At 40.7% G+C, this 24906-nt stretch overlaps 1 protein-coding gene across 19 annotated transcripts in view; it reads left to right on the top strand.

Moving 5' to 3' along the window:
* MGMT (O-6-methylguanine-DNA methyltransferase) overlaps positions 1–24906 on the top strand; it is a 339246-nt gene that overhangs the window by 54870 nt on the left and 259470 nt on the right. For all 19 annotated transcript variants that reach the window (XM_065552224.1, XM_065552213.1, XM_065552228.1 and 16 more), the window contains one exon: positions 14542–14681. In XM_065552224.1, the coding sequence (XP_065408296.1) occupies positions 14542–14681 (140 nt within the window). The remainder of the gene's footprint in view (positions 1–14541; positions 14682–24906) is intronic.

Below are 24906 nucleotides of genomic sequence, written 5' to 3'. Positions count from 1 at the left end.
GAGGGGAAAGCAACTGTTCATGAAGAATGATCTGTGGGAATACATATGTAGGCATTCAGAGTTTAGATACAGCTGTAAATCCTGCTTAGCTGTTTTGTAATTTATAGTATTTTGTTGTTGTTATTAGAGTGTTCCAGCTGAGTGCTGTAGAGCAGGCTTTCTCAAACTTAAGCACATGACTTCACTTTGAGGCCTGGAAAGTGCCTTTTGTGGTGCCGGAAACGCTTTTGTGTCTGTCCTTTTTTATTTACAGATTTCAAAACAAGATGCATGGGATTTTCTGTGAGATCTCCTGTTGTTTATTTCAGCTCCAGTGTAAGTTTTTCTTACCCGTCCATCAGAAAAGCAGGAATTAAGCAAGGCTTCTCCTGCAGTGACTCCTTCTGGTTGCTCATCTGGTCTCAGTGCCCCCTCTTTTGGTGCCCAGCCAGTGTGGAGCAGATGGTGGAGTGGGGAAAAAGAGAAGGGAAGAGATTCACATGGTATCAGTCTGGCACTGTATAGATACACATTACAAGTCACTTTTTTTTTTCTAGAGCCTAACTTCTCCCAAAGTTTGAATGTTTGTTGGTCAGGTGGTCATTGTTCAGATTCACTGAATAGTGAGAGGAGTGAATATAGGGAGAAGCTGTTCTAATTACATGAGTCTACCTGAAAGACTGAAAGAGAGTACTGAAATTTCGCTGAATCTGAACAAACACTCTGTGTTCTAAGTGAAGTGTTTGAGAAGCTGTTATGAAGATTTCACAGGTTTACATAAAAACTAGTAATGGCTTGTGTTAATGAGTTCCTGTTGCAAACTATACTTTTCCCTGTATACAAATGGGGAAAAGCTTTTGATGGCAAATATGTTTTTCCCTATAAAAGCTAATCACCAGTTTACCTTGTCAGTTTGGTCTAGCCATAACATTATTCATAATCCTTTTATGTTGTAGTTAAAAAAAAAAAAAAAGACATACTGCAATTAAGAAAAATAATGTCCCATGTCAAATAATAGAAAATACCTTAATTTCATAGTATACAAATAAATATTAAGTTAAGTTGTTTTATATAATATGCACCTCAATATTGCTATTCTACCAAACTGGAATGAAGAATCATACACTTTTTATACCCCAATATTCCTTTTTCACAAAGAATAATAATTTTGTTTTGAGAAACTCCCCACATGAATAATTTCAAGCCTATTCTCTATTTGTAGGAAAAGATGACCTAAGGGAAAAAAGTCAAATGAACAGCAAAACTTTCTAGTAATATCAGCAAACATTCCGTGATTTATAAAACTCCTAATTGGATTACAATCAAACTAAATAAAAGAAGAAACAACCTGGAGCACAATTGTTAAACAGAATGCAGTTCACATATTATCAGAGATCTCTTTCAGTTTGAAAGAAAACAAGTTCATGGTAAAGCAAATAAATTCAAAAAACAGAAGTCTAACATCTACAGCATAAATCCCCTAACGTTCCAGGTCAGCTCCTGATTCAGTCCTCAGATTCCTGATTAGATGAATCATTTGTTTTTCTTCTCCTTGGGTCATTTTTGTTACTCAGAAGATGTTTTATCTCAAAACAGGTTTTACCTTGATGAAAATTTACAGTTAGGTAAACTGAATATGAAAAACTTGACCTCTGCAAATGAATGCTTATTGAGAATTCACCAGCAAACGTGGTCCCGGCTCTCAATAAATAACATCTATCAGTGCAATCTGGTGTAATACAAATTGGCTTTTTCACCACAACTAATTATAATGTTGTAATAAAGCATTTGGATTCTTACAGGAAAATCCAGATGTATTTTTGTTACTTGAATTCTTTTTTAATATTTTGGCCTCCTTTCCATTTCTACAGAGTCTTTCATTAATCTTTTAGAAGGAGATTTTCAAAGGCACAAAGGACAGATAAGTGCCTAACTTGGGAGTTAAGCACCACCTTTACTCAGCAGTAAATATTCAACAGCTAATGAAGTCTAGATAATGTTTCTAACAGTTCTGTTCTCTGCTGTGTCACCTGTGTATTTCTAGATTGTGTAGTCTGATGACTGACAGTTTGCTTGTTTTTATGCTTCCTGATGGGTTATACAGCATGATATACTAGGGGTCTATTTGGCGATGAGGCTGGAAGGAAGACTGACTAATCAAATTAGAAGGAAGCTATTTTTGTTTGTTTTTGTCCTCTGTAACAAAATATGTGTTAAGCATCTCTGTGTAGAATACCGCTCACATATAATAATAATTAGGACTATTTCACTTTTCATATCTTTTCAAAACAACCCTAAAGCATTTAAACTTGGCAAACTATATCCAGGAATCTGTTCATTTACCAGCACATGACAATAGACCGTATTTTAGGACCGGACAGGGAGCATATCCCACTGAAACTGCAGGAGGAATTTTAAGTAGACAGATGGTAATGACAGAAAGTGAATTGCTAATAAAATCTCTAAAACCATGTGGTCCTGGCTTCCCTTTTCTATGTAAAGAACTGCACCTTCAGCAACAGTTTCCTCTAATGCTGCACTTGGGCACTGGTTCTGTATTGACTTAGAGAGAGGAGTGCTACATATTTAATCATTTAGTGTAATAGTGCATTGTACTGCTTTAGTGTACAGCTTGCTGTAGCAGTTAGACTTTGTGATACTTATGAGTGCTGACTGGATTGCAGCAGTAGGTAATATGGAAAGTATGTTTTTTCTTTAAATGCTCACATTATGGCATTCTCTGTCCTTCCACTTAATTAGAGACAGCTAAAATGTGACTTAAATTTAATTGGAAGAATGCAGCTCATGAAACTGACTTTTGTGTAATGGAATTTGAGCAGTTCTGTGGCCCATTCCAGCAAGTTGCAAATTTACTAAATGATAGCTGAATTAACCTAACTTTAGTGGACTACAGAGAGTGAGTTTCTATGTTAGCATGACAGATTTTAAGCTGATGCTTGCCAAGATATAACTGATTAAAAATTGACATTTTGTGCTTAACACTATACTTCCACCATCCTTACTGCTTTGTGACAAACTGTCACTCCGCGGTACTGTATGTCTAGCTGGTAGTTGAAAAATTAACCTGTTTTATGTTGTGGGTATTATACTGTTGACAGTGTTTAGAAATAAGTCAAGTGTGTGGTACCTGCATGGTAGGTAATAAGTGTCATTGCAGGAATGTCATAAAAACAAGATGCCAAACAAGCCCAAAATTACCAGAACATGCATTTTTTTCACATATTCTGTTCATACTGGTAGTAGCTAATGTCATTATGTAATCTTACATCATGCAACTCCCATCTCTCTTCCCCCCCTTACTTCCTCTTTCCCCTTCCTCATTTCCCCCACAAAAGAAAAAGATATAGCTCTTTTCTTTCTCTAGTTTGCCATCTAAAATTTTCATTTGTGGCTAGGTAGATAAGCATTATTTTGACTCGGATGAAGGCTCACAACTCACTCATCTTTTTCGTATAATTTGTACTAAGATGGACCTCTGAGGCAGATTCCTGATGTTTGGAATAATTTGGGCAAAATACAGACCATGTATAAGTAGATTCAGCTCTGATTTTTACCCTGTGTAATTAACAAATAAGAAATTCAGCCATTTATTGTGTCTTAAAATAACACTGTTAAAATTTATTACTATGTTTTTAAATGGTTACAACTTAAAACAGACCTACAACAATGAAAAACCCATTAAATGAAAATCTAGTCCTGGTAGCCAGAGTCTGCTATGGACCAATGCAGGTGTACCTGTTAATATATTCAGAAAAGGTTTCAGTTTTTTAGATAGGGACTCTTCTCACAGACCCCTTTACATTTCTGACATCTTGCTTTCCATTTTTAGCTAGCTCTCATCTTATTCCTGGGCACTTTCCAGCATTCAAAAATGCTTGATGCATTTTTTGAGAAGGAGCAAGATTTGAAGAGATTACGTACAGAGTTGGTAATCCCTTAGTGCATTGGAGTAAATGTCCACATAGTGCCTTTCATGTGGCTGTAGAGGGGACTTTTGGAGTACGGTTGGTTTTTCCAGTAGCCTTTCCCAGTCAGGATGTGGGCTGGGGAGGGCTTAGTGGCTGTAGGCAGACTATTTCAGTCTTAACTCCTGTAACTCCTTGTCTGGCTGTGCCGAAAGGACAGGAGACATTTGATGTGGTTTTAATCAGGCTGCAACTTTATTCTTAGATGTTTGGGACTACCTTGCAGATAAAAGTGTACAGTACAGTAACCCCATGTTCATTCCATAATTATCTGGGGGGCTTCCACCAGCTCCCTCCCCTTTTTCCATCCAGGTCTCCCCAGCCAATCCATTGCTGGGACCTTACCATTCACTCACCCTCATAGGAGGGTTAAGATGGGGTATAAGAAAGTGGGGTTGGCTCCCAGCCGTATCAATTGTAGGCGTCCCCATTCCCATTTTGTTCCTTTAACGAACACCTCCTTTTTACGTCCTTTTCCAAGCCATTTATCAAGTCACAGTACCTGCACTGGACATCTGCCATAAGGAGGTGGCAGAAATTAGCTTGGCTGCTTCACCCCAAACCCAGTTGGATTCCCAGACATCTCTCACTGCCCTCTTTTATATCGGTCAAAACAAATAGGCACCAAAGCCTTACAGGGGAACCCCATCCTCCCTGAATAATTTTGGTGCCCTAGGATATAAAATTGCCAAGACTCTTACGTCCCCAAGGAATTTGACCGCCTTCCTGTTCACTGCCACCTCCCTGTTTGCTGCCGCCTCACCTTGTCCACCCAGGAGGTGCCCCACAGCTCCCTGCCAGACTCCGCATTAATGCATATCTGACCAGACAATTTTATTTTCTCCTGAAAAAATTGAAGGCTCAGTCTCAAGTCCCTCTTTGCTCTGTGCATTAATTCAACCCCTTTACACATTCCCAAATAGTGTTTTCCAAGGTGTGCCACCATTATATTGGTGACTGCTGCAAGCCCCTGCAGTGCACAGCAGTGGCATCAGCTGATCCAGTAACATGCGCCTCCTTCCATGCCAACTCATGCTTGCCCTGTCGCTGGACCCCGGTTGCCTCCCAGTCCCTATTCAAGCCCAAATTAATGGTGTTACATTTACAAAATTCATTTGTTGCTTATTTAAACAGAGCCAGATCCTCAAGCCTGGTGTTTTCTTTTGTTCTGTCCTAAGGGATTGTGCTGTCCATTTGGGGATTTCCTGACCAGAGGTGAAGAACAGAGATAATCCTTGATAAGGATAAAGATGATACAGCTAGCTCCATACCAGTTGCCTCACTGTATAGGCTGTGTTTGGGAGTGGGAGAGCACATGTCTGGAAATGCTTTGTGTCAGCAACCTCTACCAGTGAAATGCCCCTACCCCCACTCTCTCATGAGCTCTTACAAGGCTGCTTAACTTGGAGTAGCCTTGGGATTGCTCTAAATTGTACTTTGGCTGGACCAAGCAGTCCCAGGGATCAGAGGTAGAAGGATAGGGAATATCACTGTTCAGCTGCACCTATAGATCTGTCACAAATCCTGTTTCTGAACACTAAGAGCAAAATTAATTTTTAAAAATGGTGATTTCTGGTATGAGACTGGCACTTTTCTAACTAAAGCAACAGTGAGCTCATTTTGTTTGTATTTTTTGCCCAAATTTGATATTAGGCTAACATGGATGCCTTTTTTCATTCAGAAATACATTATTTGTAAGCATTAAGCACCTGAAATTAGGGTTTATAATGGAAATGCTATCAATCAGATAGTGATTTACAGGTTAACACCATGATAGCATCCTCTGATGTTAGTGCTATGATTCTGATAAGGCTGTCGGCATGACCTTGAGTTATTTAGTTTGTAATTTATCAGATGACAGTACTTGTTTTGTCAGACATTTATTAAAATTCAGTGAAATCTTTTTTTTTAGATTCATAACTTGTAGTTTAATTTTTTTAATCAAACTTCGTTACACTGTTTTCAACTTTACAAACTCAGTGATGAAGTAAAAGAACAAGGTAGGGACATTTTTAGCTCTCTAACAATAACAAGAAGCAGTGTGAAATACCAGTGGGCAGACACAAATATCTAACTAGGAGCAAGAAAAGGGGAAGGAGGAGGCTAAATAATGTGCTAACTGATCTTGAATGTTTTGGTTTCAGTCATCAACAGAAGAAAGTACTAGAAGAAGGGGGAGAATGAACAAATAGAGTCCAACAAGAATTGTCAAATTCTTAATCTAACCACATGGAGGTGGAAATCAGAATATTCTGATGCTGTAACAAAGCAAACTCTTAGAATTTCTGCTCTTTCTGTTGGCACCGGGGAATACCAACCTCCACCATTAAAGAGTTAATTCAGGACATTATTATTTAAATACCTATTCATGTTAAAAGGGAGCATGATACAAAATTTTTCATTTTTCAATTGATCTCTAAATAACCATGAAAATCAATTTCTTTTCAGCACCCAATTAAAATCAACCATTTCCTTAGCTTAGGGTAAACTCATTCTAGATTAGGCTTATATGATCTTGCAGAAAAGTATTGCTTGATCAGGATGAGCCTTTCTGCGAGGCAGGGGATCAGTATGTGAATACAGTTGCCATCATACACTGGACATATTGCATTGGACTCATAATTGTCAGAAAGCATGAAGCCAAGAGAAAAGCCCTTAAGGGTATGCCACACATTTATTTAATCATTTAAATGTTCAAAATATTGGCTGTTGAGTAATCAGTATGAAATCCAGTTATATGAACTGTAGGTTGATTCCAAACTAAAGCTCTTACCACTATAGTAGGAGCCAGAATTTAAAGAATTTATTCCTCTGATTTATTTTCTTTACACAGATTAATTAGTCATTGCTCTCTAGCTATATAATTACAGATACAGGTATACTGAGGTCTGCTTTTTCATTAAATAATAGTGCAGACTTTTGGTGAGGGTGTGTTTATATTTTTATTGGTTTTACCAAGAAATAGAATATCTAATATCACCTCTGTTGTGTGGACTGTCTTTATAAATTTGTTGATGGATTAACAAGATTAGGAAAAATAACAAAAGCCAGGGATCACTTGCTGTAGAGTATGTTAGGAGATTTTGATATAATTGAAAGTAGAAATGTAAAACACCTTTTAGAAAATCTAATCGTCCTGCTGTCAGCATAGGACTCCTTCCGATGTCGTCTAGCACACATTAGGTGCTGTAAAAATAATAAATAATTGCTTTGTATTGTCCAATTTTAAATGACTCAAACAGTGGGGCTTTTACCATTTCCCTTGGAAGACTATTCCATAGTCTAGTAAACTTGACTTTTAGGATATTTTTCCTGGCAATTAATCTAAATTTTTAATATCCTCACCTCTTTGTTGTCACCTTGTTTGATTTTTCACAACCATAAACAATGTATCTGTTGTGTACTTCAACTATTTGTAGAGAGCTCTGTCCTCTTCCTTCTCCTTAGTTGTTATTCTAGATACCGCCATTTTCATAATCTTTCCTTCAGAAGTCAGTTTCTTCTGCTCCTTGTTTTTTCAATTTTAGTGTTATGTAAGGCATCGTCTTCTTCAAGTGCTTGCTCATGTCAATTCCATTTTAGGTGTTTGTGCACCCACATGTACAGTTGTCAGAGATTTTTGCCTTAGCGGTGTCCATAGAGTCGGCTGTGACGCCCCTTTGAGTGCCGTGCTCATGAGTCGGTATATTAGGCACCGCCGACCCTATGCCCTTTCAGTTCCTTCTTACTGTCTGTGACGGTTGATTGGAGCACCTCGTCTTGCAATCCGCAAGAGCGTTAGGGGTTCTTCATGGACCTTTGTTCTACTAATCTGTACATACTTAATAGTAGTTGGTTAGTCTTTGTCGTGTTAAGTCAGAGTACTTAGAATCCCGTCTGGGACTTCATCCGTGAGTGGGGCATGCCCTGCTCTCCCGGTTTCAAGTCATGTGCATCATGCAGCAGGCCAATGCTGATCAGTAACCCCACGACAGCTGCCTGAAGTGTTTGGGGGAAGCCCATAAAAAGGACAGGTGTCGTATTTGTAAAAACTTTCGCCCTTGCACACAAAAAGAGCGGGATAGTCGTTTGAGGGCCCATCTCAAGGAGGCTGCGCTTTGCCCCACGTCAGAGGGAAACCCATACCCTGCTCCGCAGTGGAACCCACGCTGAGTACTTCGGCTTCAGTGCGAAGCACACCACTGGCACCAGGCTCTACCTGGCACCATTCCCCCTCGCCGCTGCCGAAGAAGCGCCAGAAGAAGAAGAGCCCCTTGGCACCGAAGGACAAGGGGCCTGTGGTCAAAGGACTTTTGTCAGGCCATGGACCTACAGTGGGGCTTCACGGGGGTACCACTGAGGTTGGACTCCCCAACCCAGCCAGGGATCCACTCCCGACCCTGGGAAGTGGCAAGGGTCCCCAGCTTCTCCCAGGGCCGTCAATGCTTGAAGCGGTACCAGTGGCTAAAGAGCAAAGCCGACCAGCTCTGCAGGCACCACACCAGGTGGCTGACTTGGCTAAGGCCTTGGCACCAAAGGGCAAGGCTATTGGAGTGCAGCCTCACAGAATGGCTGAGCACCCCTCGTCACCAGACCGCAGATGCACGTCTCCGTCTCCGCAACGTTGGACCCTGGCACGGTATCCTAGCTCTCCAGCTAGAAGACCCAGGTCCCTGACGAGCTCCCTGCCTACTAGTTGCGGGATTCCCGAGCCGAGATGCCGTTCCCCGTACCGCCAGTACTGGCGAACTTCCAGCCACAGGTCACCTAGACTCCAGTCATCCTCTTCCAGGCGGTCTCCTAGACGTCGGTCACCATCCTGGAGGGCCGCTCAGGATCACGGCACTGGTCCCTGTCACCCTGGTACCGCTCCTTTGGCAGGCGTCACTACTTGCCTTCACCTTGCTGGTTGCTCACCAAAGTCAGCAGACAAAACCAGGCCTTGACACCTCTACTGTAGTCACTGGAGGGACAGTAGTCCGGGTTGGACCCGGAGTTTTGCCCTTTGCCCCAAAAGGGAACTTTCCACCTACGCGGGAGACCAGCGCAGCACTGGCCACGGTGCCAATAAAGCAGCGATGGTGGCCCACCCAGTGGCTGTACTGGAGCTAATGGGGGGTGGTGCTGGTGATGCCGGATATGTATTCCCAGCCTTCCCTGGCTGCCTTGGAGAAGCCAGCCACGGCAACATCGGCGCCACGTTCAGAGCACGCTACCGAGTCAGATGCGGGAACAGCACACCAGACCCCGACACTTAGGGAGCCCTCCCGTGACAAGGAGGGGAGCCTGCTCTTCCTCAAGCAGTACAGTTCTCCTCGTTGTCCTTGGACGAGGCGGTGGCTGGGCTCTCCCACTCAAGCAGTCCCTTGGACAACTTTAAGGAGCACCAGGCCCTCCTTAAAAGGGTGGCTGAGAACCTAAGCCTGCAAATCAAGGAGATCACAGAGGAGGTTGACGACCTCTTCAATGTCATTTCGGCCACCACCCCTGATCGGGTCACATTGCCTGTCCACCCAGGGGTGCTTAAGATTGCCAATTTGTTGTGGCAAACCCCCTCCTCTATTCCGCCAACCTCTAAAAAGGTGGAAAAGAAATATTCCGTCCCTGCAAAGGAATTTGAGTATATGTATACGCATCTCCTTGTGGCATCACTGGTCATGTCCGCAGTGAACGAAAGGGACAAACGGCCAAGTTAGCAGCACGCCGAAGAACAAAGATGCCAAATGACTAGATTTGTTTGGCAGAAAAGTTTATTTGACTGCTTGTCTACAATTCCGGCTCTCTAATCACCAGGTCCTGCTTGGTAGATATAATTTCAATCTGTGGGACTCCCTGAATAAGTTTAAAGAGGCCCTCCCGCAGGATCGTGCCCAGGAGTTTGCTACTCTGGTGGATGAAGGCAAGTCGGTCACCAGGGGAGTCCTTCAACTCTCCTGGGACACTACTAACTTGGTGACCAGGGTGGTCACATCTGTGGTTGCCATGAGATGCAGCTCTTGGCTGCAGTCCTCTGGGTTGTCCCAAGAGATGCAGGCCACGATCCAGGACCTCCCTTTCAAGGGTACGGGACTCTTCTCCGAGCTGACGGACCCAAGGCTCCGTGACCTTAAAGATTCCCAAGCCACTCTCTGTTCCCTGGGCCTTCACACCCCTCAATGGTCCATGAAGCCTTTCTGTCCTTCTCCTGCTCCCCCTCTGCAGTCTAGGTCCTGGGGAACTCCCAGAGCGGGTTCCTACAGGAGGAATGACAAAGATCTTCGTCTTCCCGCCAAGCTGCACAACCTGACCCTCCCAGAAACCAGGGAGGCCAAAAGCAGCTGTTGTGAGGGTGTGCCCGAGGACAACGTCCCAGTCAAACTACTGGATCCATCCCTCTCTTTCCTCAACCACCTCTGCCCTTTCCGGTCGGCCATGTTCCGTATCACCTCAGACCGTTGGGTGCTCGATACAGTCTCTTCGGGCTATATCCTGTGGTTTACTGCCGAACACCCCTTCCACCCCCTTTCCCTGTCCCTCTTCAGGGACCCTTCTCATGTGCACCTCCTTGTTCAGGAGGTCGACAGCCTCCTGTGCTTGGGGGCAGTGGAGGAGGTCCCTCGGAACATGGAAGGAAGAGGGTTCTACTCCCGTTACTTCCTAATTTCAAAGGCAAAAGGGGTCCTCAGAGCCATTCTGATATCGGGGAGTCCAAATTTACCCGTACCTCGACGACTGGTTGATAAAGGGCCTGTGCCACGATCAGGTGCGGAGGTATCGTGATCTGGTCTGTTCCACCTGTCACAATCTGGGGCTGATAATAAAGAGAAAAAGTCAACCTTGACCCAGTGCAATGCGTAGAATTCATCAGAGTGGTTCTCAGCTCCACTCAGGCCAGAGCCTTCCTCCCCGAGACTCGGTTCCAAACCATGGTGGACTTCATCTCGTGCATGTGAGTCCAGCCGCTCAACTACCCCCCCCCCCACATGCCTGAGATTGTTGGGTCACCTGGTGACATATGGAGGTGATCAGCTCCATCTTCCGCAAGTAGGGAACTCCCCAGGTGGACCTGTTTGCATCTAGGCAGAACAGGAAATGCCACATCTTTTGGTCAGTGAGGGGCACGGACTCGGGATCCCTGTCTGACGCTTCTCTACTCCCATGGTCAGGGGATCTTGTGTACACTTTTCCTCCAGTGCTGTTGCTCCCCGGGGTCCTCATGACTATCAAGCAGCACAGTGTAAAGGTGATCCTCATAGCACCGGCTTGGTCGCACCAGCACTGGTACAGCAAGCTGCTGGACGTTTTGGAGGCGACTCTGTTCCAGCTGCTGCTCAGGCCAGACTTGCTGTCCTAAAACCACGGCAATCTTCTGCATCCAAGCCTGGCGGCGTTGCACCTGACAGCTTGGTTGCTACGTGGTTGAATGAGCAGGAGCAACAGTGCTCGGTCGATGTCTAACAGATCCTGTTGGGAAGTAGAAAGCCCTCTACCAGAGTGACCTACCTGGTCAAGTGGAAGCGGTTCACCTGTTGGATCTTGGATAAAGGCATCTGGCCCCTGGCCCAAGCAAGCCTCGTTGCAGCTGATTTTAGACTACCTTCTGCGTCTCAAGCTCCAGGGCTTGTCCCTTTTATTGATCAAGGTCCACTTGGTGGCCATCTCAGCCTTCCATCCACCATTCGAGGGCAGGCCAGTTTTTGCCCGGGACATGATGGCCAGATTCCTCAAGGGCCTTGAGAGCCTCTACCCACATGTCAAGGACCCCATTCCTCAATGGGACTTGAACCTGGTGCTGTCGCAGCTCCCGGGTCCTCCTTTCGAGCCTTTGGCTTCCTGTTCTCTCCTTCTACTGTCCTGGAAGGTTGAGTTCCTGGTCATGGTGACTTCAGCCCGTAGAGTCTCTGCGATTTGGGTGCTCACCTTGGAACTGCTTTATACGGTCTTCTACAAGGACAAGGTCCATCTGAGACTGCACTTGGCTTTCCTGCCCAAGGTGGTCTCTCCGTTTGATTCAAAGCAGGATATTTACTTACTGGTCTTCTTTCCAAAGCTGCAGAAGTTTAAGGAGGAAGAGTGTAGACTGCATGCCTTAGATGTTAGGAAGGCTCTAACCTTCTACATTGACCGGACCAAGCCATTCTGTAAGTTGATGCAATTTTTTCGTCACAGTGGCTGACAGGATGAAAGGTCACCCTGTATCCACTCCAAAGAATTTCTTCTTGGATAACCGCCTGCATTCGCTTCTGCTATGATCAAGCGAAGGTGCTGCCCCTGGCAATTGTCACAACCCACTAGACCAGGGCGCAGGCCTCTTCGGCAGCTTTTCTGGCCCAGATGCCTATCCAGGACATCTACAGCGTGGCCACCTGGTCGTCCGTTCATATGTTCATGTCCCACTGCGCACTTACCCACCAGGCCAGGGACGATGCTGGCTGTGGTAGGGCAGTACTGCAAGCTGCAAGACTGTGAACTCCAAGCCCACTTCCATTGATACTGCTTGTGAGTCACCTGGAATGGAATTGACATGAGCAAGCACTTGAAGAAAAAGCGGTTACCTACCTTTCGTAACTGTTCTTCGAGATGTGTTGTTCACGTCCATTCCATTACCCGTCCCTCTGTCGGAGTTGCCAGCAAGAAGGAACTGAGAGGGTGTAGGGTCGGCGGCGCCTAATATACCGATGCATGAGCATGGCACTGAAGGGAGCGCCACAGCCAACGCTACAGATACCGCTAAGGCAAAAATCTCTGACAACTGTGCACATGGGTGCGCAAACACCTAGAATGGAATGGACATGAGCAACACATCTCGAAGAACAGCAGCTATGAAAGGTAGGTAACTGTTTTCAGATTTTCAACATTTCTTGGTACTAAGGTGCCTCAAACTGAATATTGTGGGGCAGATTTTCTCTGCATCATAATTTTGCTTGGCACATATGAGAGGTGAAAGTGGCAGGGAGCTACTTCTGGTTCCCTAATTCTTGGTGCCAGTCCTGGTCCTGGCATGACTTAGGGATGTTGAAAGGCATCTCCAATTTCCATCACTGACTTAAAGGTCCTTACTGGATCCTGTGCCCATGGAGTGTAGGTAGAGCAGAGCAGAGCTTCATTCCACTATACTCCCTGTGTTGTTGGGGGAAAATGTGACAGGCCCAGGTTTCAGTGCTGCCAAATCTAGTGATAAAGAGTTGGGGCTTTAAGAAAACCACTATATGAGTTCCGTGATTACATGAGAATCTCAGCTTTCATTAAAAAATAAAGGGAGTTATAGCTCTCATAGTTGCACAGCAAAGCTTGGACATGTGAACATCAGATGTTCAAAAGCCACAAGTCAAATAAAAAGAACCTCATGGTATTTTAATCAAAATTTTTAAGGCAGCCTTTTGATTTTCGGGGAGCTGACTAATGAAGTATGAATGGAGTTTATATGTATCCATACCTTTGTGTGTGTGTGGTTGTGTCTGAGTATCTGTGTTTATATAAGCATATTCATATGTATGTTTATGCTTGCGAATAAATTGCAGTATCCACTATTACTTTAGTCCTTCTTGGCATCACTTTTTTTCAGGTATCTACATCATCAGGAATCTTGCACTTTCCTCTCATTGCTGGTTTAAGTGTTTTGAACAAAGGCACAATAAAGCCCAATGCTTATCACTCTGACCAGTTTTGTCTCATTATTTCCTCATGTTTCTCCTGTCTGTTATATCTACCTGTTTTTAGTTGTCAGTCTTATTCTTATCTTATTCTTGCTACACTTAGGTTGTAAGCTGTTTGGGGTAGTGATCATCTTTTTGTTCTATGTATGTACAGTGGGCTTTTAGGTGCTACCACGTGGCAGAATAATTAATAATAATATACCACACTATTGTACTTGTATCTAATTTAGTTACACTAAAGTGTAAATAGTACACTCTAAATACCTATTGATTAAAATATTTTTGTAACCGAACAAAGATGAATATGGTTTAGAGGAAATGTATAATGTTATTGTTGGTCCTGAAGAAAACTGAAAAATGTTTGGCACATATTTGGAAGTACACTCTATTGGTAGCCATAAAAAGTTGACTGTTAATGATAGGAATGAAAAATGTGTGTCCTTTACTAAGCAGTGATTGATTTTTTCCAGCACAGCCATTCCATATGTGCTTCTGCAGTTATTATTCACATAATATTGCTACTGTAAACCAGTGAATATGCTTTATTGTCATAATAATCTCTTTGAAATCAATGTAAAAAAACTTTCTTAAGGTGTTCACTAACAAATCAACCATAAAACTGCTATTCCACGTGATTTTTTTTAAGAGGTCAGTGCTGAATTATTTAACATTTTTTATTATTTTAATGTAGATGCTATTTAATATTGACTTCTCATAACAGACTGAATTACCACTCCTCAGGTGTAGGATGAATGACAAAAATACCAGTATATAATTTGAGTAAATTTAAGTAGTGTGTATTCTTGTTGTTGCTTACTAGGATTTTTCTCTATTTAAGCCCTCAAAGAAATTATTTTTGCAAAACTGCACAAAATATGCTTAAAGTTACAGATTGTTGAGATGCAGGCTCCTTGGGGGAAATATACACACATTTTACAATTTTATTATTCTCTTGTGAACAGGTTGCTTTAAAAGATGGAAAAACTCAGTGTAAGAAGATGCATGTAATGCTGAACAGCCCTGTGGGAAGAATTGAAATATCTGGATGTGGAACAGGTGTACATGAAATACAACTTAAGGAAAATGCTCTGTCACAAAACAGGTACGTTTGTGTCCTGTTGATTTTGTGCATAAGTACATGGTGCTGAATACAGAATTCTCAGATTCAAACCACTGGTAAAAAAAGTAACTATGCTTAATTATTTATATTAGCTGTATATTTGGAAATACAATAATTTCTATTTTAAAATCAAAATCAGCATTGAGTTACCCCAAAGGAATGGCAGCTCCAAGAAATTGATTTACTTCTCCATCCATGTTTATCTCTGAATGTCTGTTCTACCTTTAATGCTATTTCAAGCGAATTCTAAAATTTTGAGCACTTGCTTAAATTATGTGGGCAGTTTCTACTCAGCCTTTTATTACTATCTTTGGAGAAACAGTGAAACTTAAAAATTGAAAGGGCTTGTTTCTAGGGTTACCAACTGCCCAGGACTAGCCTGGAGTCTCCAGGAATTAAAGATTAATCTTTAATTAAAGATTATGTCATACGAAAAAACCTCCAGGAATATGTCCAACCAAAATTGGCATCCCTACTTGTTTTGTAGAAGTAAAACATAAAAAAGTTGGAGAGAGACAGACACAGAGAGGGACCTCTTCACAGAGAGGGCCTGTATCCAGGAGGTGATAATGTCTAGGCTCACCTCTTCTATAGACTGCTGTTAGTATTTCTGCAGTTCATAGTCCTTATTACTGAATGAGGAATTATACCCTTATCTGGGAATAAAACCAGGTCTCTAATATGACGTGCCTAAGTCTTATCCCCTTAGCAGTGCTGCCTCACAAAACAAATGTGCAAAATGTGCTTGTCTATGCTGCTGCTATAGTCACAGATTAGACCACTGTCCCATCTTGGACCGTGCTGCTATCTCAGAGCTAGGAATAGGACTCAGGAATCCCGATACCCAGCATTTTATTGCTGACTCACAAATAGGTGTGTAACCCAATGGCGAAGTGTATGTTGGGTCCCCTTCAAGGAGCTGGTACATATAAAAGATAACAGCCTACTACTACTACCAGTTACTCTTTTAGCTCAAGTGGTAGAATTAGTATGTGACTCCATAAACTTTGTTGGCCATCCATGTGCGGGGGAAATAGTATGTGGTCATATAACAAAGGATTGTATCATAATGCATATGCACAAAGAATTAGATTTGCACAGACCGTTTTAATTCTGGTATATTATAACTTTTGAGTGCTTGACTTGTTTTACGTGTTTGTAATAACTTTGACTGGGATCCAGAGCGGGTTCCTGTGGCTATTGGAGTCACTTCCTGGATAAATCCAACACGGGACTAGAGAAGGTATGTCAGTACCCTGTGTCTTGCAGGGTGGGATCATTATTGCCGAGTAGTTCAGTCAGTTAACAAAGTTGCAGCCTTTACTTTCATCCACATGTGTGTGGTGTCTGTTTTCCTGAAGTGACTTGGTTTGGTTCACCTTTTTTCTCTTCCTAACTTCATTGTTTTATTTTTCACTGTATTTCTTTCAATTTTGAAATGCTCCTTTGATTTGTGTATGCCCCCCATTTTTGTGTTTTACTATTTTTATTATCCTTATACATTTTTACATTTGTGTAATATTAATATATAACTCATGTGTATGCACAATATATATACTAGTTTAAAATTGAAAACCAGAATACATTTTTATTTGTCTCTAATCCAAACACCACCACCCCCAAACATGTTTATCAATGTCAGTTGATGCTTGACAAAAATAACATCATCTCTGACCTGGCATTCTAAGCATTCCAGTTTTCTTGTTCACCTTCTTAATATTGAATTTATGTGGAAGGCAAAGCAGACTGTAGGCCATGAACTAGGCTATAAGATGTTACTTCAGAATAAGGCATCAAGACTATGAACCCAACCGTTGTAGAGTGTATGTGTTATTTTTTTTTTAAATGTTTCCACTTTAAATGGTGACTAACTTCTCCTGTGAGGATTTGGTCGAGTCCTCCTCTGTTCTACTTTAAATGTATTTCCCTTTGTTCAGTCAGGACATTGCCCTACTAGTTGGGGAAGAATGATCTTGTGACTGAAAAAAACAGGGCTGGGAGTCAGAATATCTGGGTTCTCTTCCCAGCTCTCTGATTTCCTTTGTGATGTTGGACAAATCACTTCATCTCTATGGTTTAGATTTCTCACATATAAAATAAGGATTAAGAAAGCTTCCCTATCTCATAAGTGTTGTGAGGCTTTAGTAATTACTACTTTTACAAAGCACTTTGAGATTTTGATATTGAAAGAACTATATAAATTTATTTTTGAACAGAGTGTTTAGCTCACATACTAGTGGCTCTGGTGGGCGAGAAATGGCAAGCAAAATTTCTTTCTTATGGTTACTTCCTCTGAAGAACCTCTTACTTTAAATAAAAAAAAAAAGCGGGGAGGCAGGGAAGGAGGAGGGATATATTTTCTTGACGGTGAAGTTCTAAAAATTTTAAAGCTGTCCTTAAATGCTTTTGCTGAAATGTAACATTTAATCTCCTGTACTCATTGATAGTGAATAGTTGTTAAAGTCTCTGGTCTCATTATTTTTGACAGAACAAAATAAAAACAAAACAACAGTGCCCAGTGTTTCTCTTAACTGGCTAATAAACACAATGGCAAGAGCATTAGATGAAAAAAATACATAAGAAACATAAAAATTGATTTTAATGGACCCCTGTCAGAGAGAACCATAATGAACACAAGTGTGGTAATAAATATTGGTATTCTGCTTCACAGTCATTGAGATTTTTCATGCAGAGTTGCATGTTACAATCAATATAGATTTTAGCTTTTTTACAACAAAAATAAGTAAACCTTTGAAATATATATAAATACTTAGGACTTGCAGTCTGTCAAACCAATCTGGAAGCTTAGAAAATCTGTTAAGAATGCCTATGCAATGGCACAATTTGTATGTGGGGATCTTACTCTGTTTTACAGCTTGTAAAATGCTGTGCAATTAATCACCTGAGATTACAACCTATTCTGTGATGGCTCATAGTAAAATTTAAGGACAAAAACTAAAAGGTCGATTAAAAGAAGAAACAACAAAGTAAAGACTAGTTCTCAAATAAGTTTTTGCTAGAAGTCTGTCTGTAAGTGAAACGGAGCTAAATGTTAGATTTTTTTAAAGACTGTTGAGAGTGTTGTGGATATACAAGGATCAGAGGTCATTACACACACTGTAAACAGTTTTTATTGTGGGGGAAGAGTCATTTTTATTTGAGTTTCTGTCTTCAAGTGCTTATCAATTTTCAAAAATATTATGTTTGGCTGAAATTATTCTTGTTTACCTGAATGGTGACTTTAAAATATATTCAAACATGAAGATATTGTTTGTTTAGTAATATATTAGATACACTAACTCAAACAGTTTTGTCTTTTTTATTCTTCAAACTAAACGTGAAGTTACAGATTCTGTTGAATTCAGTGGAATAGCTCTGATATAAAATGTGTGTGTGTAATAAGAATTGTATCCAAAATCTTCTCTCAGGATGAGCAGTTTGACATGTCTATAGAAATTGGGTTTAGAAATAGCTAAATTTTTAGTGCTTGTGTAATACTGTATTTTCAGCAAAAGTTTTAGCAATACTATGAGGTGCAGAGTTTTAAGTATACAGGACATGTAAATGTTTCTGGAACACTGTATGTTTATAATAAACACAATTAGGGGATTAATGAAGTTAGTTGAAATACATCTATTTCATAGTTGTAAAATGGAACAAGATACATGTAGAATAAAGTCTGTTTTTTTTATTTAATAAAATGGTGCCTTTCTACCGCACCTGCATATTTACAATTCACACATTTAGTTTAAAATAATGAATTTTCCTTCTGGATAAAAAAAGAAAGAGAACAAATATGATAAATATTTCTTTGTAGTAGTATCAGTTCGCTTGTTTGCCTGATTTCCTTTGTAATACTTATCAATTTTTATTTTAGTGTACTGACTGTTTTTTGTGTGATTCCTCTTTTGGCAGGGGTTGGGGAGGAGGGAAAGCCCCATTGAGTGAAATATGTGTTTAATTCTGTTCACTTGTGTCTTTAGGAAAAACTTGTTGCTGATTTGTTTTGGGTTTACTGGTATTTGGTTTTTATAAATCTGTCTTTAATAACCTGGTAAAACTGGGAAATTACTGTTTGTTTTTGTTTGCATTGTAAATCTGTCAGTTTTGATATTTCTTACCTTCCTGTTCCTCAGCTGGAAAGGTAAATTTTCATTGTAGTTAATAGAGAGTTGCACTTGTGACGTCCTTTAACAATAACAAAACCTGTCCTCGTAATTCGCTATGCTAAATATTCACAGCAGAATGTATATTAGAATGAAGATGGGATAGACTTTCAGCTTAGTCGTCAGGATGGCAAAGAAGGAAGACAGTTTCCTGTTTCAATAACATAGATTCTTAACGGAATTCCCTTGTTCGCTGCATGAAAATTGTTCAAGGGGCACCCAGTTACTAGACCATTTAACATGCCGTCCTGGTTATGTGGCCTGCAAATTTGTTAATGCAATGTCTTAAGGTTGCAGCTGTTGGATTTTAGTAAAATAAAGGAAAGCAATATAATATGCCTTGAAGTAAACTTATGGTGTGAAAAAGCTGCCAGTGTGTGATTGGAAAATATGGTTGTACATGCTGAGCCTTCTGAGTCATTAATAATGTGGCATTCATTACTATTCATTTATGATTGTGTATATAAAATGGAAAATAAAAAGCCTACAATCTGATTGGTTGAGTTGAGTTCCAGACTATACTAGCATTTTAATACACACCACAGGACAACCTATAACCATAAAAATATGTTGTGCCATTTTTATTAATTTTTGGTATGTTTAAAAACACTGATACATTTTAACATGAAAAAAAATTAAAAAGTTAATTCAAGGTGTTAAATCTCATTTGCCTGTATTCACTATAGTACTACTTTTTTTAGTAAGGTAGGCAGAATTTGACCCAAGGTTTGTTGGGTTTTGTTGTTGTTGTTTTTCTGAATGGGATAGGAAGATGAGTGCTACAACACAAATAAATTCTCAGCTTCTTTACCGGTTGATTCATCACCATTAATTTCAAGGTGGCAAGCTTGGCTGTGGTTGTGGTGTGCAAGTACATATCACACTGTGTCTTGACCTGCCTATTTTTTGCAAGCTTGTACCATTTTTTTCTAGATTATCTTCTCCTCAGGCTTTCCGTAGGAAAAGAACACGGAAAGGATTGTATCCTGGAGTCCTGTTGCCTCAACAAGATAACCTGGAGAAGGAGGGGAATTTCCCCCTCGTGTAACTATAGCAGTGAAGCTGTGGCAGCATGGGCAGTGGCCACTCGTACGTACTCAGGGTCTCAGGTGGGCAGAGTTAGCCCATAGCTCTATCTTAGATCAAAGTTAGCTTAGCTGTGTCTACACAAACTGCAGACACACATCCTGAATTTACTGTAGACATGCCTTCAGAGGTCTTGTGCCTTCACATCAGAGCCTCTGCATCAGATCTGGACCCGGTGCTCTGTTTCCCCCACTGGCTGAGATTCTGGGACTATGTCTTCTCAGGGGAATGTTCATGGGCCTGGAAAGGGGATGATGTGTGTTCTTGGTCCTGCCCCCAGCTAGCCCTCTCCACCTCTTTGTCAACATAGATGCCAGTCCCACAGAGAGGCTTTGCAGTGATTGGAGTAGAGAAATGATTCTATGATGGCATTTGAGTGTGCGAGTAGGAAGAGATCTGTGTATGTAAATTCCTCTCTGACTGTGGCTCTGGGTGAGGGGAGGAACAGTGTGTGCTGTCAGAATTCACACAAACCCTGAGCAGTCAGGGCAGAGGGACTGTACAAATTGCATGCACATGCCTCAGAACCAAAGCCAGGGCAGTGGTAGGTTTAATTTTAATACATTCAAAGTGGATACAGTTATTAGCATCACATGGGAAAAGATGTGCATGTTTACTTTAGCACAATAGGAGTTAAAAAGTAAATTCCTTAATCTTGCTTATAATAGAAGAACAAGGGGACATTCAGTAACATTGAAAGGCAGCAAATTCAAAACTAATAAAAGGAAATACTCTTTCACATAACACATAATTGGACTGTGGAACTCATTATCACAGGATCTTGCTGAGGCCAAGAGCTTAGCATGATTCAAAGGGGATTGTACTTTTTTTTTATATGAATAACAAGAATATCCAGAGTGTTTAGTAAATACTTAAAAAAATAGATTTCAGAGTAGCAGCCGTGTTAGTCTGTATCCGCAAAAAGAACAGGAGTACTTGTGGCACCTTAGAGACTAACAAATTTATTTGAGCATCTGAAGAAGTGGGCTGTAGAACCTGCCTACTCTGGGGCTTCTTGCTACTTATATTAGAGCCTCTTGTTTGCCATTGTTGCTGTTGGAGACAAAATAGTGGATTAGATAGACCATATGAACGATCCATTTTAGCAATCCCTATGTTTCTAATCAGCAGGAGAGGTCTGGTGTAGGTGAAATGGCAATTTTAAAAGTTAGACATTTATGATCATAAAAATGTCTGACTGGATCAGTACCTGGCAGTATGGCATACCAGCATCTCTCCAGTTCCTATCTTGTACTCCAGAATCTCAGCGTGTGTGTGTGAGTATGTGTGAGAGAGAGAGACGTTCTATCTATTATGGTTGCAACGAAAACCTCAAAAATGTCAATAGTGTGTAACGAATGCAGGCCTTGGCTACACTGGCGCTGTACAGTGCTGCAACTTGCTGCGCTCAGGAGTGTGAAAACACCCTGAGTGCAGCGAGTACAGTGCTGTAAAATGCTAGTGTAATCAGAGCCTGCAGCGCTGCACGCTCGCTCGCAGCGCTGCAAGCTATTCCCCTCGGAGAGGTGGAGTACATACAGTGCTGCGAGAGAGCTCTCTCAGCGCTAGCGGCGTGACTACACTCGCGCTTCACAGTGCTGCCGCGGCAGCGCTGGGAAGTCCCGAGTGTAGCCAAGGCCGCAGAGAGGTTTATGTGAATCTGCTGAGAACCTGGAACAGTAGGTCCGAGATGTGTAAATTGCTCCATTCATCTGCCAAGTATTAAATCAGATACTCAGTGATGCTGGTGATTTAAATGTCAACATTGTTAACTAGTTCATTCTGTGCAACACACAACATATGAGTGAAGTCTCATTTTGCTGGCATTTCGGAGAGTACCACCACTCATTTTTTTTCTCCAAGGAGTCCAAGAAGCAGCCAAGGTCAAGAATTCTAGCAGAGCCCACAGGCATATTCAAAACCCAATAAGGGAGAAGCAAGCATATACAATCATACTTAGAAAATCTGCACAACCTATTAAGAGAAAAGTCTCATTTTGATGACTCTCATGGGTGGAGCTTATTTCAAGGGGCAGAGTTTGAAAGAATACCACTACTCCACACCCTCATTTCAACCTTCCTGTAAAATTACTGTACACTAGCAAACAATTTTTTAGATAATAAATTGGCAGGGGGAAGGCATCAATAAGGCAAGATATAATTTGCCATAGGATAGTATTTCTTGGAGATGCTGCATTCTAGAAGCATCAGCCAGAACTTTCAAAATTGTAACGGGATACCCCAGCTGAACTCAGTGATAGCGGTTAAAAGTTAGCATCACTGAAAAACAATTTGTCAGTTAGAGGCACCATTTTTTCTCTGCCCAAACACTCATGGCCAATCTTGAAAATGTACTGTCACCAAAAGCCACAACATGGTTTGTCTTTCCTACATTAAATATGAATTTAAAAAGATATATTGTGTTCATTTCCCAGGACTTAACTTTGGGGTTCTGGGGGTTTTCCCTGCAATACCTGATAGACCTCACCATCTAAGTCAGGGAGCTACATTTACCACAGTCCTAGAAATATTCATAATACTGTATCAAGAGTAGTTGCAGGAGGAAAGCCAAGAACCACTGAACTCAGGCCATGTCAGGAAAGTGAAAGAGGAACTGATTTTCAGTTATGTATAGTTCTTAGGGTTTTTTTTTTAAATTGCTTACACTGAATATAATAGTAAGTTAATGATTTGTGATCTTAGGTTCTATTGTTTCAGCCATCCAATTTAGCTGTAGGTAAGTATCTGTTACATTCTAAATTCTATATTCACTGGTTCAGCTTCATTCTATTAATATTGACTTAGGTTAGACAATGGCAAGGTAGGTCTCTTGCATATCTAGCCTCATCCTGCCTTGAGTCAGTCCCAAATTTGGTGAGGCTTCATTGTAATAATTAAGCAGGCTCAAAGAATTGTCATTTTTGACCCAGTCTGAAGAGTTTACATGTGCATAACTCCCAATGAATCAGCTAGAGTCTTGCTTGTTGCTAAGATCTGCAGGAACTGATCCTTTAGCAAACTTTTGTGCTGTGATAATTGTTTTTAAACCACCTAGAAACATACCAGCATATTGTGGTCTCTCTTTTATAATAAATCCCTGGTCTGATTTTCCCCCTTGCACCTCCCACCCCCAGAGGTGCTGAGCACTTGTAACTCATTGACATCACCTTTGACAATTAGGCAACCAGTCCTTCCTTCAGGGTGTCAACTGTGGTTTCTTAACTTTGTGGGTGAAACTTTTCTTTAACAATGATTAATTTTATTTTTGAATACATTTATTTTCCCCATATTTTGAATATTCTACTGTTAGCTTATCTAAATTGACTAAATATTTTTGAATGAATACAATGTTAGCTGTTCAAAAAACCTTTGTGAACCCTTAGTGAACCATGCACTTTTTTTCCCCATCCAGGCTTATAAATCTGCTTCAGTACCAGAGCTGTACCAATCTCTGAGGCTTGCATTTGTAGGGACTGGTGGGAACATATTTTTGCCTGATGTTTATGAAGCTTCACATACCCTGAGTTTCACTTTGATATCTGAGGATGAATGATTCCAAGAACTTAAAGCAAAACACAGCAGAAACCTGCCAAGTTTGGCTTGGTTTTGGAATGAATCTGTATGAAACCACTATGTGGACCCTTGTTTTCACCTGAAGCCATGAGTTGGCTCACGTACATTGAAAACTAGGCCCTGATTTGTTATCTTTAGCCAATCTATAGATGAACCTGATTTGAATTTTGGCTTTGTAGTGGTTTGTACAACTCTGAATTTCACTTTATTTTTGTTTCCTTATGAAGTTTCTGCAGAACTTCATTTAATATTAGCTCCGTAATTATCATCTAATCAGTTATCTATTTCAAGCTGAAATGTTACTTTATGCCATGAACTTTTACTAATTCAAAACCTTACCATACAGGAGTATAATAAATAGTAAACAAGTTTTATTATTTCAATAATGTAAACACCTCATCCAGTATACTGTAGGTTCTCAAATGTATTTTGTAAACACATTGGCCCTATTGTGTGTATGTGTGCGCATACATAGATACATTATACATATAATGTTAATAGCAGTCTGCCTTTTGGGCAACATTTGGTACTCAGAATACTGAGTTATAATCTCAAACTGGTAATCTTCTATAATTTTATTTTCTCCAAATTGGAGGCCACATAGCCCTTTATACATTAAAGGGCACTTAAATGATTGAAAAATGACTTGATAGGTTCCTGGTAATCTTAGATGAAAAGTTCATATTTGAGATTTGTCGTGCATTGAATGGTCCATAATCGATTAATATCAAACTTCAGGATTCCAGTTTATAAGGAGCATAAAAATAGTCAGTTTGTGGGTAAGCTATTAGTGATGCTTGTATGTTTGTGTAGACACACACATGTATGTACATGTGTTTGTGTGATTTATGTATAATTTGTTTCTGTAATTATATTTGATAACACAAAACCACAATATATAAATATTCTTATATCCTGTTGATGCAGTAACTTATCTGTGTGCATTACTTTGTATAGTAACAATATTTGTCCTGTGACATTATGGTGAGATTTTGCTATTAGTACATTTCTCACACATCATTATTAATACTAATACCTGATGAAATCAGTCAGCTACAGCTGCTAGATGCCACAAGGAATTATATAATTTAAATTTGCCAATAAAAAAAAATTAAGCAGGTATAGAAGCAGAAAGATATGTGATACTTAAAATAATTTAGGAGGAAAGTGATTGGATGGTACATTAGCTGTACACATTCAGTCCTGATGTGTACTTACAGTGGAAATTATACCATAGATACCATGGTTTAGATTCTAAACTTTAGTGTCCACTTTTTATTTACCCACCGTGTGACCCATGCATAAGTGGTCATTCCCATCGAACTCAGCATTTTCCTATAGATACCACATAGTTTCTATAGTTACTTCCTGTTTTAAATATAG

The sequence above is a fragment of the Chrysemys picta genome, chromosome 7, assembly GCF_011386835.1.
Source record: "Chrysemys picta bellii isolate R12L10 chromosome 7, ASM1138683v2, whole genome shotgun sequence".
NCBI lineage: Eukaryota > Metazoa > Chordata > Testudines > Emydidae > Chrysemys > Chrysemys picta.
Note: the sequence above shows the minus strand (reverse complement) of the source record. Positions and strands in the feature narration are given on the sequence as shown.